This window comes from Phasianus colchicus, chromosome 13 (genome assembly GCF_987193195.1).
Source record: "Phasianus colchicus chromosome 13, bPhaCol1.hap1.1, whole genome shotgun sequence".
Lineage (NCBI taxonomy): Eukaryota > Metazoa > Chordata > Aves > Galliformes > Phasianidae > Phasianus > Phasianus colchicus.
The window spans coordinates 15294577-15314277 of NC_143448.1; the positions used below are offsets into that span (position 1 = coordinate 15294577).

The window sequence follows — 19701 nt, forward strand, 5'->3', positions numbered from 1 at the left end:
CTGGTGAAAAGATTTCAGCAGACACTTCATGTGTCAAAATCTTCTACAAGTTTACTTGTCCATACACAGTATTATTTTGGTATCAAGAGCAATCATACCTTGATTCAAATAGTCTTTCTACAAGCTGTATTAAAACTCTGTCACTCCATTTCCTGAGAGCTCAGCTGACTCTTTCTGGGCTTCCTAGTTTCCTAGCTTAAATTCTTCATCTTTCATTTTAAAATGCAGATTTTGAGCTTGATACTCTACTTCAGAAGCACGATTATGCTAAAAACCTGATTTCCGCCTTCTTTTATCTCTTTGGCTATTTCATTTCAAGAACATAAGCACAATTTTCCTGGTGCAAACTCCCACCTGGTCAGCCTTGTTAGAAATGTTTGTGCCTCCTCTCAAACCAATCCCTCCCCCCCTTCCTACCACATCCCCCTCTCAATCCAGGCGAGATTTGTTACTAACATTTCACAGAGCTCTAACGTTGTGTGAACTCTTGCTGAATTATTGTTGTTCCAGGAGTGTCCTGGGGGGATTTTCAGAGCTGCTGTGAGACAGTGATATTCCTTGTGGAAGACTAATAGATTGTCACTGCTTCCACTGGGAACAATGAAGGTCAGATGTGCTAGCTAACCTATGTTAACACACAACTTCCTTGCTCTGCTCAGGAACAGCACTGAAAATAATACCATGCCTAGGTATCCCTCATTGCCATTTCACATACTGAATCAGTCCAAGCAATGCAGGGCTTTTGGCTTCAACCTGACCCCTGGCAAATCAACTCACTAATCCCACAGGATCCACTACTTCACCTGCACCAACAGAGTGAATCTCAAAAGGCAGAAAGGGAGAAAAAGGACAGGAGGAGAAGTCATCTGCTCAAAGCATCTCCGCCAGGCAGCTCAGCCCTGAGCCCTTCCCTCCTCCTGCAGCACACTCCTACTTATCATCACACAAACCTGGATTAGTCCTCTAAAAACTGCTGTGCTTTCTTTTTAACCAACTCAGTCTACTTTTGTTTTGTGTTTTTGTGTTCCATTTCTTACCTGTCACTTGGGGCTCTTCCAGAAGAAACAGACTGCACAGTCACAACCTGACAGAAGCTGGTGGATGAATTCCTCACCCTCTGGATCTGGACATTTCTTCTGGGTCCTGCAGGAGCTGTAGCCTCCTTGCCCATCTGGTGCCCTATAAAAGACAAAGGTTTAGTTTTGAGCATGTATGTTCACTATTCAGTGTTGTCCTTTAACACATCTGCATGCATGCATCTGTTGATCTTCTGTTTACCAATACGATCCAGTCCAGTGTTTTTGATATTCTGAAAAACTACAGGAGCAAATGAAAAGCTGAAAAGGAAAGGTGCGTTCAGAAGTTTTGACAGAAAATCTAATTCATAAATATTATAACTACGAGGGAAAATGAACCACAGCTTGATCACACAACACGAATAGCAATTAGGAACAATTGTTGAATTTAGTTTAGGTATGCAGCATACGTAGGTAAATACACTGAATGCTAATGGTTTTATAATAGTCTTATTAATTCACACACATAGTTAATGTTTAAGATAAACTCCCCATCTTTAGAGTAATTTATGCATTCCACTTTTATAGAATTCCAATTGAATGAATATGAACATAATCATTTTGCACAAATGTTCTCTAAGGAGTGTGCAGAGAGTCTGAGGCAATGCTGAGGCTCCCCACAGCTTTATTCATAATGGATCAGTCTATTCATTCCTTATTAATTTAATGGAGTACAACTGAGCAGTCTAGCAGCTTGAGCTTATGAGTGTTTCACAAATGGGGCTTTTTGCCTGTAATCGCTTAATCCTACTGGCTAGGCCTCATAAATTGAATAAAGGAGTGAACTAGGTTTTAATTAAGTCTAAGGAATGAGCTTGTCTGAAAGATACTACAGCCTCTTAAGATCACAGTGGTGAAGTGTGTTTGTCCAGGAGCCTGGCGGGGGCAAGCAGCCTGGGTTAGTTAGGGTAGAGACCAGTTGCTTTGATGTGAGGTATTTGTTAATACCTTTTTCTTTTTAATTAAAAATCCATTTTCCACTGTCAGTACCATCCAAAAGCATAAGCGAGAGAACTGCAGCGAACCTGACTGGTTCGGGGAAGCAAAAGTGGTTTGGGATTCATTCTTTCTGACTCCATAAAGCAGCTTACAGCCTGATGCTGGCAATCAGAGAACAAAACATTTGGCCAAGCAGTTCTGAGCTACTCTGTGTCAGGGTCCAGCCTCGGGTTGAGCCAAATGCATGCAGAACTCAGGAGCAAAAGCACAAAATGGGGAGTTGGGCTCTCACCCCCTTTGAGGGGTCCTGTGCATAGGGTCAGAGGTAGCAGGCTCACAGCCACCTGCCTGTTCCACTGCAGAGCACAGCGTTCTGCCCCAAGCATACCTACACAGCAGCTCAGGAGGAACAACTCAGTGCTGCTTTCTGACCAAATCTGAGCAAGACACAGGAATTAAAGCTCCTCTCCTGTGCTCCTCAGAGGCCCCATCCTGCCAGCCTCTTCTGAGTGAAACAGAAACAGAGAATCACTCCTCCTGCAAAATGTATTTGCAGCCACTTTCTTTTACAATTCAGCTGCTGGAGAAGCAATTCTGTCCCAGGCTCCAACCCAGCCTGGCTCTCAGCTTGGTTAGGACAGAGGGGCCTTCAGCTCCCTTCCTCTCCACAGCAGCCTCCAGAGACCAAAAATCACCTTCTACACTCCTCCAAACTACCTGTTGAGGATGTATCCTCAAGGATTTTGAGTTTTGTGGTGATGTAAAAGCTTTTCTGATGAATGTATTTCACCTCCTCCTCTGGTGGGCTGTTTAAGTTAGCTGTATTGGATACAGAATAGATGCGAGGCATTGAGCTCAGGTACCCTCCTCCCTCCTGGGACCAAGGTTAGAATCTAAACAGCACTGCATTCTGTTATAAAAACTATCAGTTTGGTAAATCATCGTTCAGGATGCAGGATTTTCTTCTTGTAAATAGAGATAAAGAACAAGATTCTGGGGAATCTGTCAGTTGCTTTGCAGTACAATGAAGGGAGACGATATGCTGTTCCTACTGTGATTCAGTTCCAGTGCAAAGTATCTGAAAGTACTCTGTAACCCAAGTATGGTTTCCACACACCCATGAACAGCACACTGCAGTCTCAACAACAGTCAGACTCTTTTTGCTGAGAGTATTATGTGCATACATGGCAGAGAGAGCCCCTGACCCCAGACTCCCACCTACGGGCACTATTTTACAGGCTTGGCATTCATTTGTCATTTTCCTTCCATACTCACAAACAAGAAATGGGGAACTGTAGGGCTGGTGAAAGGAAGGCTAATTTGCCTAGCTTGCTTCTTGTGGGTTTTATTGAATTATGCCGCTGCCCCTGAGTCATGCTTTGGTATTAGGTTTTAGCTGTAGGTTTAAGTTATGCCAAAGGCAGGAAGGAGATGAATTTTAATTAGGCACCCATCTCTCGATGTGTTCTCCTAGGATGCTTTGAAAATCCAGGCCCTAGAGCTGTCATGTGTGTGTGCATGCTTGTTCCTGGGCATGCTGTATATATCTGTGCATACACAAATCTACATAAATAAATAAAGCAACACGATCAGACGTTCAAAGGCATTCAATCCTGAGCAGCACCCTGTTGTTCTTAACAAGGGTTGGTGCCTGCTGAGCTCCTCTGAAAAGCCAGTCCAGATCTCTGACTGTGGGGAACGCTGAACTTTATACAGCTGAGATGAACGTACACCGTTTCTGATGAGAATTAAGTTTGAATTGCTTTGCAAGATCTGGTTCTGAGTGGGGTAGAACACTGCATCTTTCTAACTGGTTGGCATTTCAGTTTCAACCCACCTGTCCCACCCTGCTGATGACTTCAAGGACCATGGCAGCTTGAGTCCAAAGGCTCCTGTCATGGCAGTGGCAGAATTCAGAATGCCTGCTATAGATGGGGTGAAAAAGAATTAAAGTTAAATAAACACCAGAAGTGCATGTTAAAATGTAAATGCAAGCTGTATTTATTTAAAATTTATTTATTTATTATGTATTTATTTATGATTGCTTAATTATTTATTATGATTGCTTAATTACAGTTCTTAAAAACAACAACAACAACAAAAACCCTAAAAAACTGTCTTTTAGTCCTCTGAAGAACTCGTGTTCTACACACAACTAGAAAGGCAGGCCAGGCTCATCTCAGAGTGATGGACATACAGTGGTCACCACTTTCAAACAGGTATTATTCAGGATCTGAGATTGTTTTCTGTTTTGATTAAATTTTCTAAACTACTGAAAACTCTTTTTTAATTATTCATACAAGCAACAAACAAGTGGGCTCTGGTATGTGAATATGAAGGAGTGGAGGCCTCTAGATGTGCTTTCGAGAGCACTCTTCATGTCAGCACACTCACTGGAATTCATCTCCCCAGGGTCTGAAAGGCAGACTGCTTTGAAAAGGAATCAGAACCATGAAGTTGCAAAAATCACAAAATCTGAGAAAGACAGAGACTCAAATGATAAACGATATCTCTCTCCATTAAAAAAGAAAAAAAAACTGGACTCCATTAGCAAGAATTCAGTGAGGGGCAAAGAGCTGGTTGGAGCATTTCAGCATCTATACTTTGTAGATGAAAAAATTGCACCACAGAAGATGAAGAGCCAGTGGAGTGTGACAGCCATGCGTGACCCTGAAATGCCAAAATGGACATTAGAGCTGGTCCTTGCACTCACAGATCTCTCAATCCCAAGCAACCTCCCCTGGTAGCCATCACATCTATATAGCTCAACCTTTCCCTTCCCACCCCATATTAAGATCAGAGCCCCTCCATTTGGCTTGCCTCTTGGGTAGCTGTAGCTCAGCAAAACAGACAATACATGTGCGAAGAAAATCTGTGGAGCTGCTGGAACATCCCATAGAGTTAGCAAGTCAAAAGGATCATTGTATATCCATGTTTTTTCAGTGCAAGTAATTAATGGGGAAATACCTCAGAAGTACTTTTATATGTAATAAGTGGAAGACACCTCCTGTATGCATAAATGCATAAAGCCATCTGTATCAAAAGTACTACTGATCTGTTTTTAAAAATGGTTAATTCTCTCACATTTTAAACCAATGGCACTTAAAAAAGATAACATATAATAGACTGCAGCATTTTCCGAACTAGTGCAATTTTTAAGGTGCTGCTAACACAGATCTATTGACTGATTTGCACTAATTACTTACAAAAGATGCTCCAGGGCAAATCGCACACTCTCACTCAATTTACAAAGGAGGTCATTCAGCAATTGACAAGGTGTGCCCCTCCACTCCAACAGCTGTTGGATTGGAAAGAAAATAAATACTGAACTCCGAGAAAATGGAGAGAAAATGTTGTCAAGCTAACACAGAATTCTCTTCACGTTGTTAATTGTTAACACAAAATTCCTCTGGTTTTCATCATCCTGCAAAGGGGAAATGCACAACTGCCACAAATATTAAATCTGTGTAAGAATTGGTCCTAACGTGCTAATTTGTTTATCTCCTTGTACAGTATTTTTCAAATTTCTGTGCACAGAGCACTTAGGACCAGACAGGAACCAAGGCAGGTAACTCCCTAGGAGGAGTACATCCAAGGAAAGCACAAGGGGCCACCCCCTTAGTTTTTCTGTGCATGGGAACACGGAAATTGTACCTAGCTATCTGCACTAGGCCAACTGATCAGCCCAATGGGCTCTAGAAAGAGGCTAGCTTATCAGCAGCGTCTGGGCAAAGCTGTATGCAGTCCCTCACACTGCCCACCAAGCTTCCTACTCACCATTTCTAATTACACATTAGAAAGCTGCACAGGCAGGTGAGACAGAACGGCAGACAAGTTAGGAGTCTTTTTCACATTCCCACACTATGATAGAATATATACACAATCAAAAAGCAATTTAAGTTAGTATTAATGGTGAAAAACAGGATGCCAGCATTGTCTACTGCAACAGCTGTTCAGCATCTGAATGAAATACTGTATCCAGCGTTCACCCATCTCATAACATCCTTTTTGTATGTCTCCGAGGTCACCTAAACACATTTATTGACTTCATTATTTTTATATAGGGGGAAAAAATGGATGCTGCAGCAGAGCTGAGCAAATAACTCACAATAAAATCTTTATTCAGTATATTTCATCTTTTTTTTTTTACTGTTCTTGCAACATAGTGAAATTCTTACATTTACCGATTATCTAAAATCACTATCTGAGAATTTCTGCAGTAAATTTTTTTATGCTACAAGATGTTCTTGGAAAGTTCAGAGTGAATATTTACCATTAAGTCTGTGTTGTTATTTAGATAAACCATGCAGCATGTTTCTGCTCTCCATTTGACTTACGTAATTTCTAGGACAGCACAACTTGTGAATTTTACTGGTAAGCGTACATGACAAACCCACTAACAGTTGCTTAGAGTAGCTCAGATTCTAGGACATGTCAATAATTAATTTCTTGAGAAGTAAAATTAAAAAGCAATTTAAGGGATCATATGCCAGGTGTCCTATCCAGAAGAAGCAGAACCAGAAAATGTGATAGCAATGCACAAATGATTGTTGATTAGTTGTACATATTGCGAAATGAAACTCCCAGTGCCACATTACATGAGAGTGTGGGTATACTTTTTTTCTTATTTTTTTCTTGTTTAAAAAAAAAAACAAAACAAAACTTCTCTAAAAATTTATTTTAAAAGACTATTTAATTCCACTGAGCTCCCATTTCACTCATGGCCCGAATCAAAGACAGCCAGATCCTCAGATGCTATCAGTCCTGTGGCATAACAACATGTTGATGAACTTATGAAAGAAGGCTATGAATGACATTGCTGAAACAAATACATTTGCATGAAAACTGTAGCCCACAATGTTCTCAGATGAGACATATTAATAGGAATCCAGACGAACCCTAGATCGTTCAGGATGTGATGATACCAACTCCTGCTGATACAGATGGGTACTGATTTTGCAATATACAGTTCTGAAAAGTAGATTTGCTTCAGCGAGCTCATATTTGGATCTTGTTTTGAAGCAAGCTAAGGAATTCAGACATCCTCAGGTACAGATACATACAATTTTAGAGTGCTTTTAGCAATGAGTCTCTTCAAACTGAATGAGGTCTGAAATTTGCTTGACCCATCCCTATTAAAACAAATGAACCAACAAGTGAAGCACATAGCTCATTATGAGTATAAAAATAATTCAAAGCAAGCCCCCCACTGGCTCAGCACAAAGGGACGGCTCCTTGGTTGGTTGCTCAGGGCATAAGTAGGAATGACACAGATGCAAATTGTATTGGGGGAACAACGATGCAGAGCTATGTATGTGGGGAAAAGTTTCATCCTTTAACTGCACACAGGGGATCGTCAGACGTCTGTTCAAAGGAAATTAAGCCACGAGCTCTGAGCAAAAATGTCTCTTCTATGATGGGCAGACAGGGTGCCACAATTTCTAATGAGCCAAGTTTTATCCAAATGTTTTCTGAATTTTTGTGTATTTTTCACTAAAGTAATTTTATTTAATTAGTACAGGAAATCCAAGTAAAGCATTACTTGATTTCTATAATTGCCAGAAACACATCAAAAGAAACAGAAGCCTTGATATGATGAGACTGACACTAAGAGGTGCCGTGTTCTCTTGGTTTTGGGCTCCTCTTCTTAATCTTTTCACCAGTGTGCAAGTCAGTAAGTCACAGTTAAGTTCCAAAAACTTAATTTTTTGTCATTAATGTCAAAATTGTCATTATTACACAAATACAGGTCTAGCTCTATGCTAAATGCTTTTTATGACATTGTCTGCAAAAGAAGACAGTGCAAAAACTGCTGAAAGAGATTATGGCCACTTCATGTGCCCTGCATACACTGTAGAGGAATGGCAGGGAGACGCTCTGAGGCAGCTGTCTGACATTCAAGTTCCAACCATGCTGGTACAATTGAAATGAAGGCACTAGGACACTGCCAATGTCCCTTTCTTTACAATCCCATACCCCTTTTAGTACTGCAAGTGATGTTCCTGATGATCACTCAGCAGAGGTTCAGCAGCGATGCCCACACTGATACCCCAGTTAATGCAAAAGACCAAAAGGAACTTGTCCCTCCAATGAGCTCCTCTAGATCTGACATCGGTGACATACACAGTATAGTCTCATCTTGACTTCCAGTAACCACATGTATCTCTCAGTTGCCCAACCAGTGGGACTGGTCCATCCATGGGCAATCTCAAAACAGGAAATGACTGACATGAAACACACGGAGTAGCTTCCTGTCTTCTAGAGTCTGTTGTGATAGAACAAGGGGAAAGCGTTCCAAACTAAAAGTGAAGATATTTAGATTGGATATATGGAAATAGTTATTTATAATAAAGGTTGCCCAGAGAGGTGGTGGATGCCCTGTGCCTTAAGACATTCAAGGTCAGACTGGACTGGGCTGTGAGCAACCTGATGGAGCTGTAGGTGTCCCTGCACATTGCAATAGAGTTGGACTAGATGGTCTTTAAGAGCCCTTTCCAACACAATTCTATGATTCTGTTCTATGATTTTAAATGGTGATTCTTTCAAGAACACTCCAGAAGTGACACCCAGAGGACAAAATCCTGAAATCAGTAAGATCTTTGCCATTGACTCCAGGGGGAACCAGGATTCCTTTTCAAGATGCTTTGAAAAAAAGACTGCAGACAGTCTCATTCTGAAGTATTAACTTCTATATCTTCAATAGCTGCTGTTGATTTACACTACCTGAGGATCTGACCCTTCAAAGTTACAGGGAGCTTGGACTCACTCTGCTGTTTGCTGGCATTGCTACTCACCAGCCCAACCCTGTGCTGTGGATAACAAGAGAGCTTTAATCCCCAGCACTCTCAATCAACACCTTTCACCAGTGTCCAATTCACATTTTGTTTTGTTTCCTTAATGGAAACTCACAGAAGAACAAAACTGATAAACTTCCTCTTGCTCAGACTGCAGGAGCACAGGATAATATACAAGTTAAATGAAACATTAGGAGGAATAGAAAGCACTTTAGAAAACATGCACTGCCTCTTTAACATTTCAAATTTTTCTTTTAACATAAAATTACAGCATAATATAAGAAAGGAATTCAGCGAGATGCTCTATCACAATACTTGGGCAACTTTAACTCATCTCAAGTGTTATTATAAGAAATAGAATTTACTGGTATGGACTTATATTCAATAGCACTCCTTCCCTTTTTAATGAAATGTCATTATTCCAATACAAATCCTTTCATTCTGCAACCCGCTCCCCCCTTCATCTCACTATATTTCATTTCCTGCAGTTACGTGATATTATTGCCTTTTTTTTTCCACAGCTATTGATTTAGGTGTATATGGTTATTACAATGCAAAATAAAACAGTTCCCCCATCCATTCTACCTTGTACCGTTGAACATTAACTTAATTTGTTTCAAATCTGCATTTGATTTGGCAAGGAAACCATTTATCTTTATGAAGAAAGCCCTCATAAAGTAGGGACTTCAGGAGATCACTGCTTTAAAAATTTAATAGCCTTGTGTCTTATACACTAGAAAAATGAATTAAACCTTCAAATATTATATGTCTCAATGTAACCTTTTTGCATTTCATACTATGTTTAATTTATTATATCCCAGGAAGAAAAAAAAAAACAAGACAGATAAAGTCTCATTAGATTTAGGGTGGTAGTTGGTTCTCAGTTTTGTTTTGGCTTGGGTTGGGTTCTTTACATTCCAGGACTAAAAGTCTATCAACTTGATATTAGCAGTGGGATGTAGCTGAATGTGGTCAGGCTGGTGGTGGTTGTTCTGTGCCTGATTTTGCTTGATTTGGTACTCAGCACTGATGAGAATCACTCAGCTCTGAAGCCACCTACAAAGCTGACCTCCCAAACCATATGTAACATGCAGTGTCTCTAAGAATGATTTCTGTGGAATGAGCACAGGACAAGCTTTCAGAGTTTACAGCAATCACAAATCAAAATAATTTATGCATTCTCACTAAAACCAGAATGTTTGGATTGCAATGTAGTGTGTGATAACTTTGGCGTGACTGGTGAAAGAATGAGGTAGGAAGAAGAAACATCCATGACTGTAATGGAAAAGTTCTGATTTAAAGAGCCAGTCACTTGTACGACTAGGCTGATGAACAACAGCAAACAAGTGAAATTAATCAAAAGGTTGTGGAGGTTTGAGAACTGCTTTAGGCATCTATGCCCCTTACTTACTGGGAAAAAAAAGAAACAAAACAGCAGCATGTCACATTGCCACACGCATACAGTCATTCTGAACATCTTTAAAACACTTGTTTTCCTTAATTCAACGCATTCTGAACAAGAGCTTACAGTGAGCATACAAATCTGACCATGTCCTAACACAGTGCACCCTCCACTCCCAGGATCTTGAATCTCGAGCACAGGAGGCCTGGCAGCAGTGATCCTACAATTCCTTGTTCCTCTTTCCCATCCATTCTGCCCTCTGATACACCTCATCTGCACCCTTAGGCCACAACAATCTTAGCCAAAGAAAAGAAAACATAGTGTTTCCAAGACTGATTCTTTGGAAGACCAATGTCACAAATGCAACCCATGGTAACAGTATTCTTATTCTGAGGACAGACAGCTCATATGGCTTGGTATGGGTGAACATGATATCAAGCTTAACCCCTAATTAGCAAAGTAGAAACACATCAATCCTCTAAGCCTAGAACTAAAAGTAAATGAAACTGCGAGCAAAAATCAGAGCACGTATTTAGATGACAAATTATAAAGGTAATTATCTAACTTTAGGAGGTTGACCTTAGTAAACTGAAAGACACAATTTAATATATTTTAATATAGTACTCAAAATAATTTGTTAGCACACCCAGTAGTGAAAAAGTCATAGTCAGAAGATACCTAGAAAGAAGAAAGAGCTTCGAGCAGAGAGGCATCAAGAAAGAACCAAAGTACACTTAAGCAGAAGTAAAAGCATCTCAAAGGACTCCCTTTGGGAAGCCATGGAAGTGAAGGGAAGGAGGCAATGAAAGAGCTAAAAGTTGTGTAAGCAGAGAAAGAAGGAAGCTCATAATGCTCAAATGTAAAATAAATTCACCATCAGGACAACTTCCATCAGCATGCACCGCCACGTTACTGAGCTATATTATTTGGTGCACCTAAGTTTTATTGATTTTACAACCATAAAGTAAACAAAAGAGACACTAGAAATGCATTGAATTGGTCTCATTACAAATCTCCCTGCCTGTATCTTAGAACATTCTTAAGCTGCGTTTAGCAAGCAACCTGGAAAGAGCTGATATACTGTGTAAACACATTAGAAACATGACTGTATTTGCCTATTTCTTCCCAGTAGGTAAAAAAGGGCTATTTTCATTGGATGATCTCCAGAAGTGAAATCAGAGCACAGCATTGTGATTAGTCAGCTCATACGCTGAATTCCCAGTTTCAGTAAGAATAAGTAACATTCTAATTTAGAGCTGATATTTGACACCGTATGAGAGGGAAGGGGTTTGCTTTCCATTTTCTCCATGGACAACAGCGGTAAACTGCAAAACTCCCTGCTAAAGTGTGTGATCTTTGGAGAATGCTAATTGACCTACTAAAGTTGGCTTATTTTATTCGATGAAATTTGCTTATCACAGGCCTCTAGGTGCTTTACACAAACAATATAAATGAAAATAATGAATAAACCAAATACCTAAGTGACAACGGGGACCACATCAATAGCTATCTGCCCAACAGAATATGGCTCAAAAGAAACTATATTACAGCATCTGATCATCTCCAAAGAGGGAACTTTCCCCCCTTCTGAGGTTTGCTTTATTTCCAAGCACAGGGGGATTTGTTAGTTTGAGGCAGATCAGGTATATCCGCCCCTTGCAGACTGCAGAGCACGGCAGTTCTGTGAATATGAGCACATGCAGAATTGATGCCATCCCGTGGGTGTAGAAAGTGGATATACAAGGAGTGCAGATCCTGATGAGAGCTCCTGCACTGCCAGGACAGAATTCCTCGGTGCGGTGGCTGGGCTGAGCTTACAGCACAAAGCTGCACCCTCCTGTTGGTCCCCTGCTCTCATGCAGTATGTGGGGCAGGCACACCAGCAGAAAAGCTTCTCTCTGATGTTAGGCATTTTCTGAAGTACAGAGTTCCTCACAAAAAATCCTGTCATCTTTTTTTCTCTACCTCTTTCTCTTTGCTTTGGTTACATTCTATTTTGTTGCTATTTCTGTGCGTTAGTTTCCTGCTCAGCATGAAAGTAGCAGCTTTCACAGAAAGGCTCAACCAGCTCCCATGTTCTCTCTAGGTCAACCAGGTCAGAAAAAGCCTTATGAAGGAACCTGGGTAGGATCTGAAGAGCACAGCCATCACCTGGTGTGAGTCACAGCAATGCTAGAGGGATACAAATTATGAAAGTGTAAATGTAATATTGAATTAACCAGACTAGGCTCATGCCAGCTAGCTAACTAAACAAAGCTCAGCATGCCTTAATTCACCTGTCTGTCTGGGCAGCTCTGCTGCTTGCTCTGAACTTGCAGGTCTAAGGCTGCCGGAGTCTTTGGTATCTGAAAGCCCACTGTCCCAGCACTAAAGACCTGCAATGCAGGGCTCAGGCTAGGACAGGAACCTCACCAGCTGCAGAAATGCAACACATCTTTCACTATGTTCATGATTCCCAAGAACTATGCAACTCAACCACCTTTAAAGGTATCCACTGATTCTTTGGCCACTACAGCAAAGCACTCCATAATATTGTTATTCACATATTCCATCCCACTTAACAGCAGGTATATGGAGAAACACACCTCTTCTTCGTAGATTTAAAAGTTCACATGGGAAGAAGCTTCATTCAATCTTCTGCTAACATGACATACACTTCACAGCTGTAATTTCCTGCAGCATCTAAATGTTTCCTGTTAATATTTTCCATGTTGTTGCTGTTTTTATGAAAAAAAAAAAAAAAGCCTTCTAAATATTAACATCGTCAGATGGCAGAATGGAAAAAGCTAACATAATTCTTAGAGACACCACATACAAATCCAGAAACAGATCTGAAAACAGATTTCTCAGCACTCTGTAAATTGTGTCACAGAGGACAGACCAAAAATCCAGTCCAACCTTCTGCTTTTCCTCACGCAGTGCTTCGATGTTGTAATTTGACCTCAATTCCAGCCAGAAGACAAGCCCCATTTCTGTGCTGTAACACAGACTGTGCACCTTTATTTTCTCATTTATCCACACTCATTCTTCTGCTGCCTCCTCCTCACATTGCCATGGCACATAATAATCACACCGTTGCTTATAATGCTTGGAGGAGAAGCTTAGGCTCCTTTTCTTGGAGAAAAAAAAGAAGTAACTATTAGGACAGCTGATCTGTGCTCTTGGACTGGAAGTTTTTAACTCAATGGAGCTTTGAAAGATAGGAAACGCTAAACACAATAATACTACAAAGTAGCCAAAAACAAAACTAAAATAAAAAAAAACAAAACAAAACCAAACAAGCTGGATTTTAGTCCTCTAGTGGTTCTTGGCCATACTCACAAATTCCATTTTATGCCTTAATGACTGTCATACTGTGAGCAGCTAAGTGATGGGGATGTCTACCAAGGCAGAAGAGCAGAACTTCTCCAGAAGTGTGCCCAGCATTTGCCAAGAGTTTTATTACCCCCAAGAAAACTGGAAAACGCCTTACCCTTGTAGAGAGCAGCAACATACCCAGTAAACAACTTCTGTTATTATGTTGTTCCTTTGTTTGTGCTGCCTGGAAGGCAGAACCAGTTTTGATGGTACGAGCATTTCTTTGGCTATGCTGGCTGCCCAGCCCAACAGCTCAGCAAAAAGCACTGTGCTCGTTCCTCCTCTGGTACCTGCAACCCACAGGTGTCAGCCTTCCCCAGTAAGTGAGAAGTAATTGACAACATCTCATGTATCTCTAATTTCAGAACACTTTGCTACAGATGGGCCTAGATCGTGCTCTGTATGAGCAAAGCTCGCTCTGCTGGAGCCACGTTCAGGATCAGACAGCTCGGGTCAGACAGCTCAGCTGACTGAAATGCAGCTTCTGGAGATCTTTGCAAACTTTCTGATTGACATTAAAACCAAAAGCGTGCTTATCATTTCAAATAAGAAACTCCTTCTTTTCTCAGAGAAAATCATGCATCGTGGCTTTGGCATAAACCTGTGAAATTTCTAGCCAGAATTCTGTAAAAAAGTGATCACAAGGCCTATTCCTCCAACCATACTGTGCCAGAGCTACAGTGCCTGGCAAAGCCTTGCTTTAACAGGAGTCAAGCTTGACCCTGTGGGTCACTCTGACTAGCACTGTCCTCCACATATTACATCAATTAAACCAATGAGATTGCATGTGGACACAAGTGAACTTCAGCATCCATCCCCTGACGTGGCACTCTTTATCTGTTCACCTCTTTCCATAGGTCTGCAGGTGTTTCTGCCAATCGAATGTACAGCAAAGCATGGGGCCCATGACTATTTGTACATCGATCCCTCTGAGTACCATTACTGTCTTCTCCTGTGTTAGATCACACAACCACACCTTCCAGCTCTCTCTCTCAGTATGTTGGTTATTTGGATGCAAATCCATATTTTAAACAAATGTGAGCAAAAAATAAAGCACCCAGAGTCTTTGCAAGTGTCCATGACATGAGAGACTTCCAGTGACTTAAGCTATTTTCCTTGCTGCCATGCTGTCAGATGATTTTCTTGCCATTAACACATGCCTGTACAGGCCAAACTAATGCTTACCTTTTGGGAGATACGTGAGGAAATAAATGCAATTACGAGCTAGATGTAATCACAATTGCCTTACTATTAGAGCTGCCGTATGCTCTCATGGTTTAGTTAACAATATATGCAGAAGAGTGGAATTGCTTGATGTTCCCAGAAAAGGGGAAAAGAAGGAAAAAAAGATAAATATGGCCTCTTTCATTTATATCTGTGAAAACACAACATTTAAATGCAGAATTTGACTTTCCAAATATCACACCAAAAACCTTTTAACAAAAACAGCAGGAAGAGAAAGCTCTTTAAACCATGATATTCCATGAAGGATTATGAAAATAGAGGTCATTGCAAGAAAGAGAATTGCAAATACAACTTGAAAAGCTTCTCACATTTGTAAATACATTGAAGAGAATTTATTCCTCTCTGGTTTTGCTACCAGAGGATATTTACAGGTTCCCAGGGAAAAAGGAAGGAAAAAAAAGGACATCAAATTTGATATACTCTGTGTGGTGCAACATGCTGATGTGTCGTAGTAACACTCAACTGAGCTTCAAAGGAAATGAGTTTTTGAGGCTGGAGTTACACATTATGGGCCTGATCCTGACAGCACACTGAGTGTTCCCTGTGAGCCTTTGCTTGCCCTCAGCTCCTGCTGAATTCTGAGACAGCTTTTGATTTCGTTTGGTGCAGAAGTAATGAGGCAACATTGCAGTGTGCTTCACAACAAGAGCCAAACTGCATCTGCTCACAGAGCCCATCTCACTGGGGCCTGGTTCCTTCATTCAGGTTCAGGAGTATAAAACAGTAATAATTATGGCAGCAATAATAAAGTAAGTCTTTGTCCCTGACTCTGTGCAGGGACACTTCTTACCCAGCTGGCACAAAATCCAGCTGGGTGCTTTCACACGTGCTTTGGCTTATGATGGGCTCCCAAGGTTACTTTCCTCAGCCTTTGCCTGACAGGCACTGCTTGCAGCTTTCAGACCTGGCTCAGCGGGGTCTGATTTTCATCAAACCCCAAGTATTGGCAAGCTTAAAGATATAAGATAAAGATAAAGATACTCTTGAAAGCATAGGCTTCCTTATTTCCAAGCACAAACCTGCTGCCACTGGCAGGTGATGTGCACACAGCCCTTTGGGTTCCAGCCCTGGGAGGTGCTAATTTGGGCAGATCACTCCTTTCAGTCCAATGTGGAGGAATTGCTCCCACAAAGTCCAGCTCAGCTCTGCTGGTACACGCACTCACAGATGAAGAAGGCATAAAATTCCTCCTGACTTAAGCCACGTTATCTGAACCTCCAGATATTTCTATGGCTGCACCATGAAAACAGACTAGAATTGAGTGAGACAGCAGAAGCAGCTTTCCTGTCCCAAACTTGTGGTGAATCCAAGCTGGAAAAGATCTCTCTCTGTAGTCTGTGGCACAGTTGAGGTTGTAGTTACCCATACTGGAAAACAAATCCAACCACTCCTGCTCCATGCAAAATGCTGTATGTAGGTTTGCCTTTACCAATCAGGCTGTCCAGCTTTGCAAGCTGCAAGGTGAACACAATGGCTGAAACTAATGGCAAAGCCTTCAGAGGTTCTAGTAGAACCAAGACTTCACCTGATGATTTCCTTCTGTTAAAGCAAATCAAGCAGAGAGACAGCTCAACTTCTCACTGCCCAGACATCTGATATCAATAAGACTTTTTTACTCTGTCCAAAACTATATTTAAATTGCATTTCTGGCAGGTTTTGAGATGTGTGATATAGATCTCCTGCTATCACATCAGATGTAGTTTCCCTCAGAACTGTTGAACCAGATGTAAAATGTGAGAGATGTAAAAAGTAAAATAAAAACCCTGCTCAGAGTAAAGTGTTTCTGGCATGTGGCTATTACAAATGGGAGTTTTAGATGTCTATCTGCACTCCAGCCATTTAAGAGGGTACACAGTACCATAACTCTATTGGAGCTGATTAGTGCCAGCTACTTGTGATCAGTAGGAATTTAAAAACCAAGGGCTGCCAAACACTAACAATTTAAAAACCGTATGCCAGCAATGCGCTGCAACTGAATATTCTGTAGTGCACTTAATTTCAAAGTAGAGCCATATTTAGAACACTGGGGGGAGGAAGCTAATTTATCACATCAATATTTGCTTTTCAGCACTTAGAACTATACATGTGCTGTTTCTTACTGACAAAGAGAACTGGAGGCACAGAGAGAAAGGAATTCTTGCGAGCATGTCAAGCATCAATACACTTACACAGACAACAGGTAGAGCTGTAAAGTACTCTTCTCTTTGCGAGCACAAAATTGTCTTGTTTGAATCTCAGTTGCAAATGTGTGTAGGTATAGAACTGAGTTACAAATGGAGAAAGGTGAACAAATTTCACAGGATTTCACAGAATGGCCAGGGTTGGAAGGCACCTCAAGGATCATGAATCTCCAACCCCCTGCCACATGCAGGGCCACCAACCTCCTCATTTAATGCTAGACCAGGCTGCCCAGGGCCCCATCCAATCTGGCCTTGAACACTTCCAGGGACAGGGCATCCACAACCTCTCTGGGCAGCTGTTCCAGCACCTCACCATTCTCTCTGTAAAAAACTTCCCCCTGACATCCAACCTAAATCTCCCCTCTCTCAACTTAAAACCATTTCCCCTCGTCCTACAGTTATCTATCCTTTCAAAGAGTTGATTCCCCTCCCCTCTGTAAACTCCTTTAGGTATTGAAATGCTGCAATGAGGTCACCCTGCACCCTTCTTTTCTCCAGGCTGAACAAGCCCAGCTCCCTCAGCCTGTCTTCATAGGGGAGCTGCTCCAGTCCCCTGATCATCTTCGTGGCCCTCCTCTGGACCCTCTCCAACAGCTCCCTGTCTTTTTTGTACTGGGGGCTCCACACTTGGACGCAGTACTCCAGATGGGGCCTCACAAGAGCAGAGTAGAGGGGAGCAATCACCTCCCTGTCCCTGCTCGCCACCCCTCTTTTGATACTTCAGCAGCAAAGGTGAGTAAAAGCATGCTGACACTGAGGGAGAAACAGCTGCACCCCCAGCACATGAACATCCTGGCTCCATCCTGCACAGCACAGACTGAACGATCGCTTCCTTGCATGACATTCAGCACCACCTGAGCGATGAGGGGATTTAACCAACTGTGTGTTCCATACAGAGATGGGCAGTAATTCTCCTGTCACCGTTTTTATCTCTTTGCAACCTCTTTTTATTCCAAGGAAATCACTCCTGATTTATTGTACAGAGTGAAGAATGAGGCTGAGTCTGTTTCATCACAAGACCACAAAGGCAGGGACTCCCACCTCACAGGGACTCAGATTTTGCCTCCCCTGGAGAGTATGTGTCTATTAGCATCCCACAGACACTGTGCTGCTCAGAGCCTTCAGTTAGCTACTGCAGCTTGAGCCATGCTAAAAAAGTGAATGTAATTGCATCTAGTGGCCAAACCAAGAGAAAAGAGAAGAAAAAAGAAAAGCCATGAAACCATTTCCTTCGATCACCAGGAAACGAAAAGTGTTTCCAAGAAATGAAATCTGATGAGAGGAAAGTTCTGCCTGGTCCCAGGGGAAAGGTGATGGCTTTGTTGTGAGCAGCACCCTGACACCAGCTCAGAGATGCAGAGATGGGCGCTGCTGACAGAGGCCACAAAGGACTGAATCTGCTGTGAAGAAGGCTCCTTCCATCATTTTTGATCTTGAAAAATCCCCAAGGGATTTTGCTTTTTTTTTTTTTTTTTTTTAACACAGAAGACTTTCATAGTTTATCAAGCCAAAAAGCGTTACTGAATTGAACTGAGTTAGAAGCATAGCCAGAGTAATAAAAATGATCCACACTCCTTGTAGTTAGTCTGTATCTACACAATGTTTTCTGTTAGTACCTAAATCCCCTTAAGTAAACACGATATATTGAAAACTCTATGCTTAGCCAAGCTCCTTCACCAGTGTGAGCAACTTGTAGGAGTTCAAGGAAGGCAAATGCTAACAGCTTTTTGACAGGCTGGTTTCCTCCTGCCAGGCACGGGGCAGAGGAACCAAGAGAACAGCCCCTGTATGACTGCAGAGCAAAGAATGTGCTAATTCCTGGCCTTGCTGACTTCTGGCAAGGGCTGCCTGGATCTTTTAACATCACTGCAATTTGTAATTGTTCAAACTGATGGCATCCTAGTTAAAATGAGCTATAAAAACATGCATGAGATGAGGCTCAAGGCTTGAAACTATGGTGGTAGGATGGAGAGCAGAAATTTGGGCAAGGGGAGCTAAAGAGGTCTCCATGTCTCATAAAGAGGGGCTAAAATGGGGCCTGCATTCCCAGCTGTGAGGATGCACTGAGATTTGTGACCGCTCCTAATTGGGAACAGTGCCCGTCCCGTGGAAGACCAAACACACTGTGCTTGCAGGGAGCTGCCATCCACCCTGCTGTAGCCCAAGGGCCTGAACAGAAGCCATGGAGTTATGAACCTACTTGTGATGACAAATGCAGAGATTTCTCAATCAGTATTTTAATTTGTGATCCTGCGCTGAATTCTGCACCTCACTCATGCACACACAGAATCTTAGATAGGGCCAATGCTTCACTAGCAGGAAATCCAGGTCTTCTCACTGCACTGAAAAGATCACTACAGATTATGTTTGGTAGATGCCACTATGAGTTTTCACATATTCTTAAAGAAATTCTGTAATTCTAAAAAAAACCAACACCTTGATCCTAATGGTAAGTGACATTTTAGCTCAGTCACAATTACAATCAACGTGACTTACTCTTCACTGTAGTAGCAGGATATGATCCTTAAGTTCATACAGGGTTAAGTTTGTTACCCTCAGAGATTTCTTAATGACTCTTGTTATCTAAGCCCTCATAATGGTGACTGTGTATTATGTTTTCAGTGCACATCCTCAGACATATTAGGACATGAAGTGAACCTGACAGGGAGCAGAATATTTCCTTTCTCCTCTGAAGTGCCCCAGGAGGG

The 19701-nt window shown here is 41.7% G+C and overlaps 1 protein-coding gene and 1 long non-coding RNA gene across 28 annotated transcripts in view; one reads left to right on the forward strand and one right to left on the reverse strand.

The window, feature by feature from the left end:
- LOC116243858 (uncharacterized) overlaps nt 1-19701 on the reverse strand; it is a 654784-nt gene that overhangs the window by 235751 nt on the left and 399332 nt on the right. For 21 of the 27 annotated variants that reach the window (XR_016470628.1, XR_016470627.1, XR_016470625.1 and 18 more), the window contains one exon: nt 1038-1179. Coding sequence is in view for 3 of the 27 variants with exons in the window: in XM_090149389.1 (XP_090005515.1) it covers nt 1038-1179 (142 nt within the window). In the remaining 24 variants the exon portion in view is untranslated. Of the gene's footprint in view, nt 1-1037; nt 1180-3852; nt 3941-5221; nt 5314-10337; nt 10547-19701 lie in introns of those variants that run through there. The other 6 variants (XR_016470622.1, XR_016470630.1, XR_016470631.1 and 3 more) reach the window with 3 other exon arrangements.
- Nucleotides 10621-14072, forward strand: LOC149916174 (uncharacterized). Its single transcript, XR_016470775.1, has 3 exons — nt 10621-10763; nt 12298-12367; nt 13934-14072. It is a non-coding gene; the product is annotated as an uncharacterized LOC149916174 (long non-coding RNA).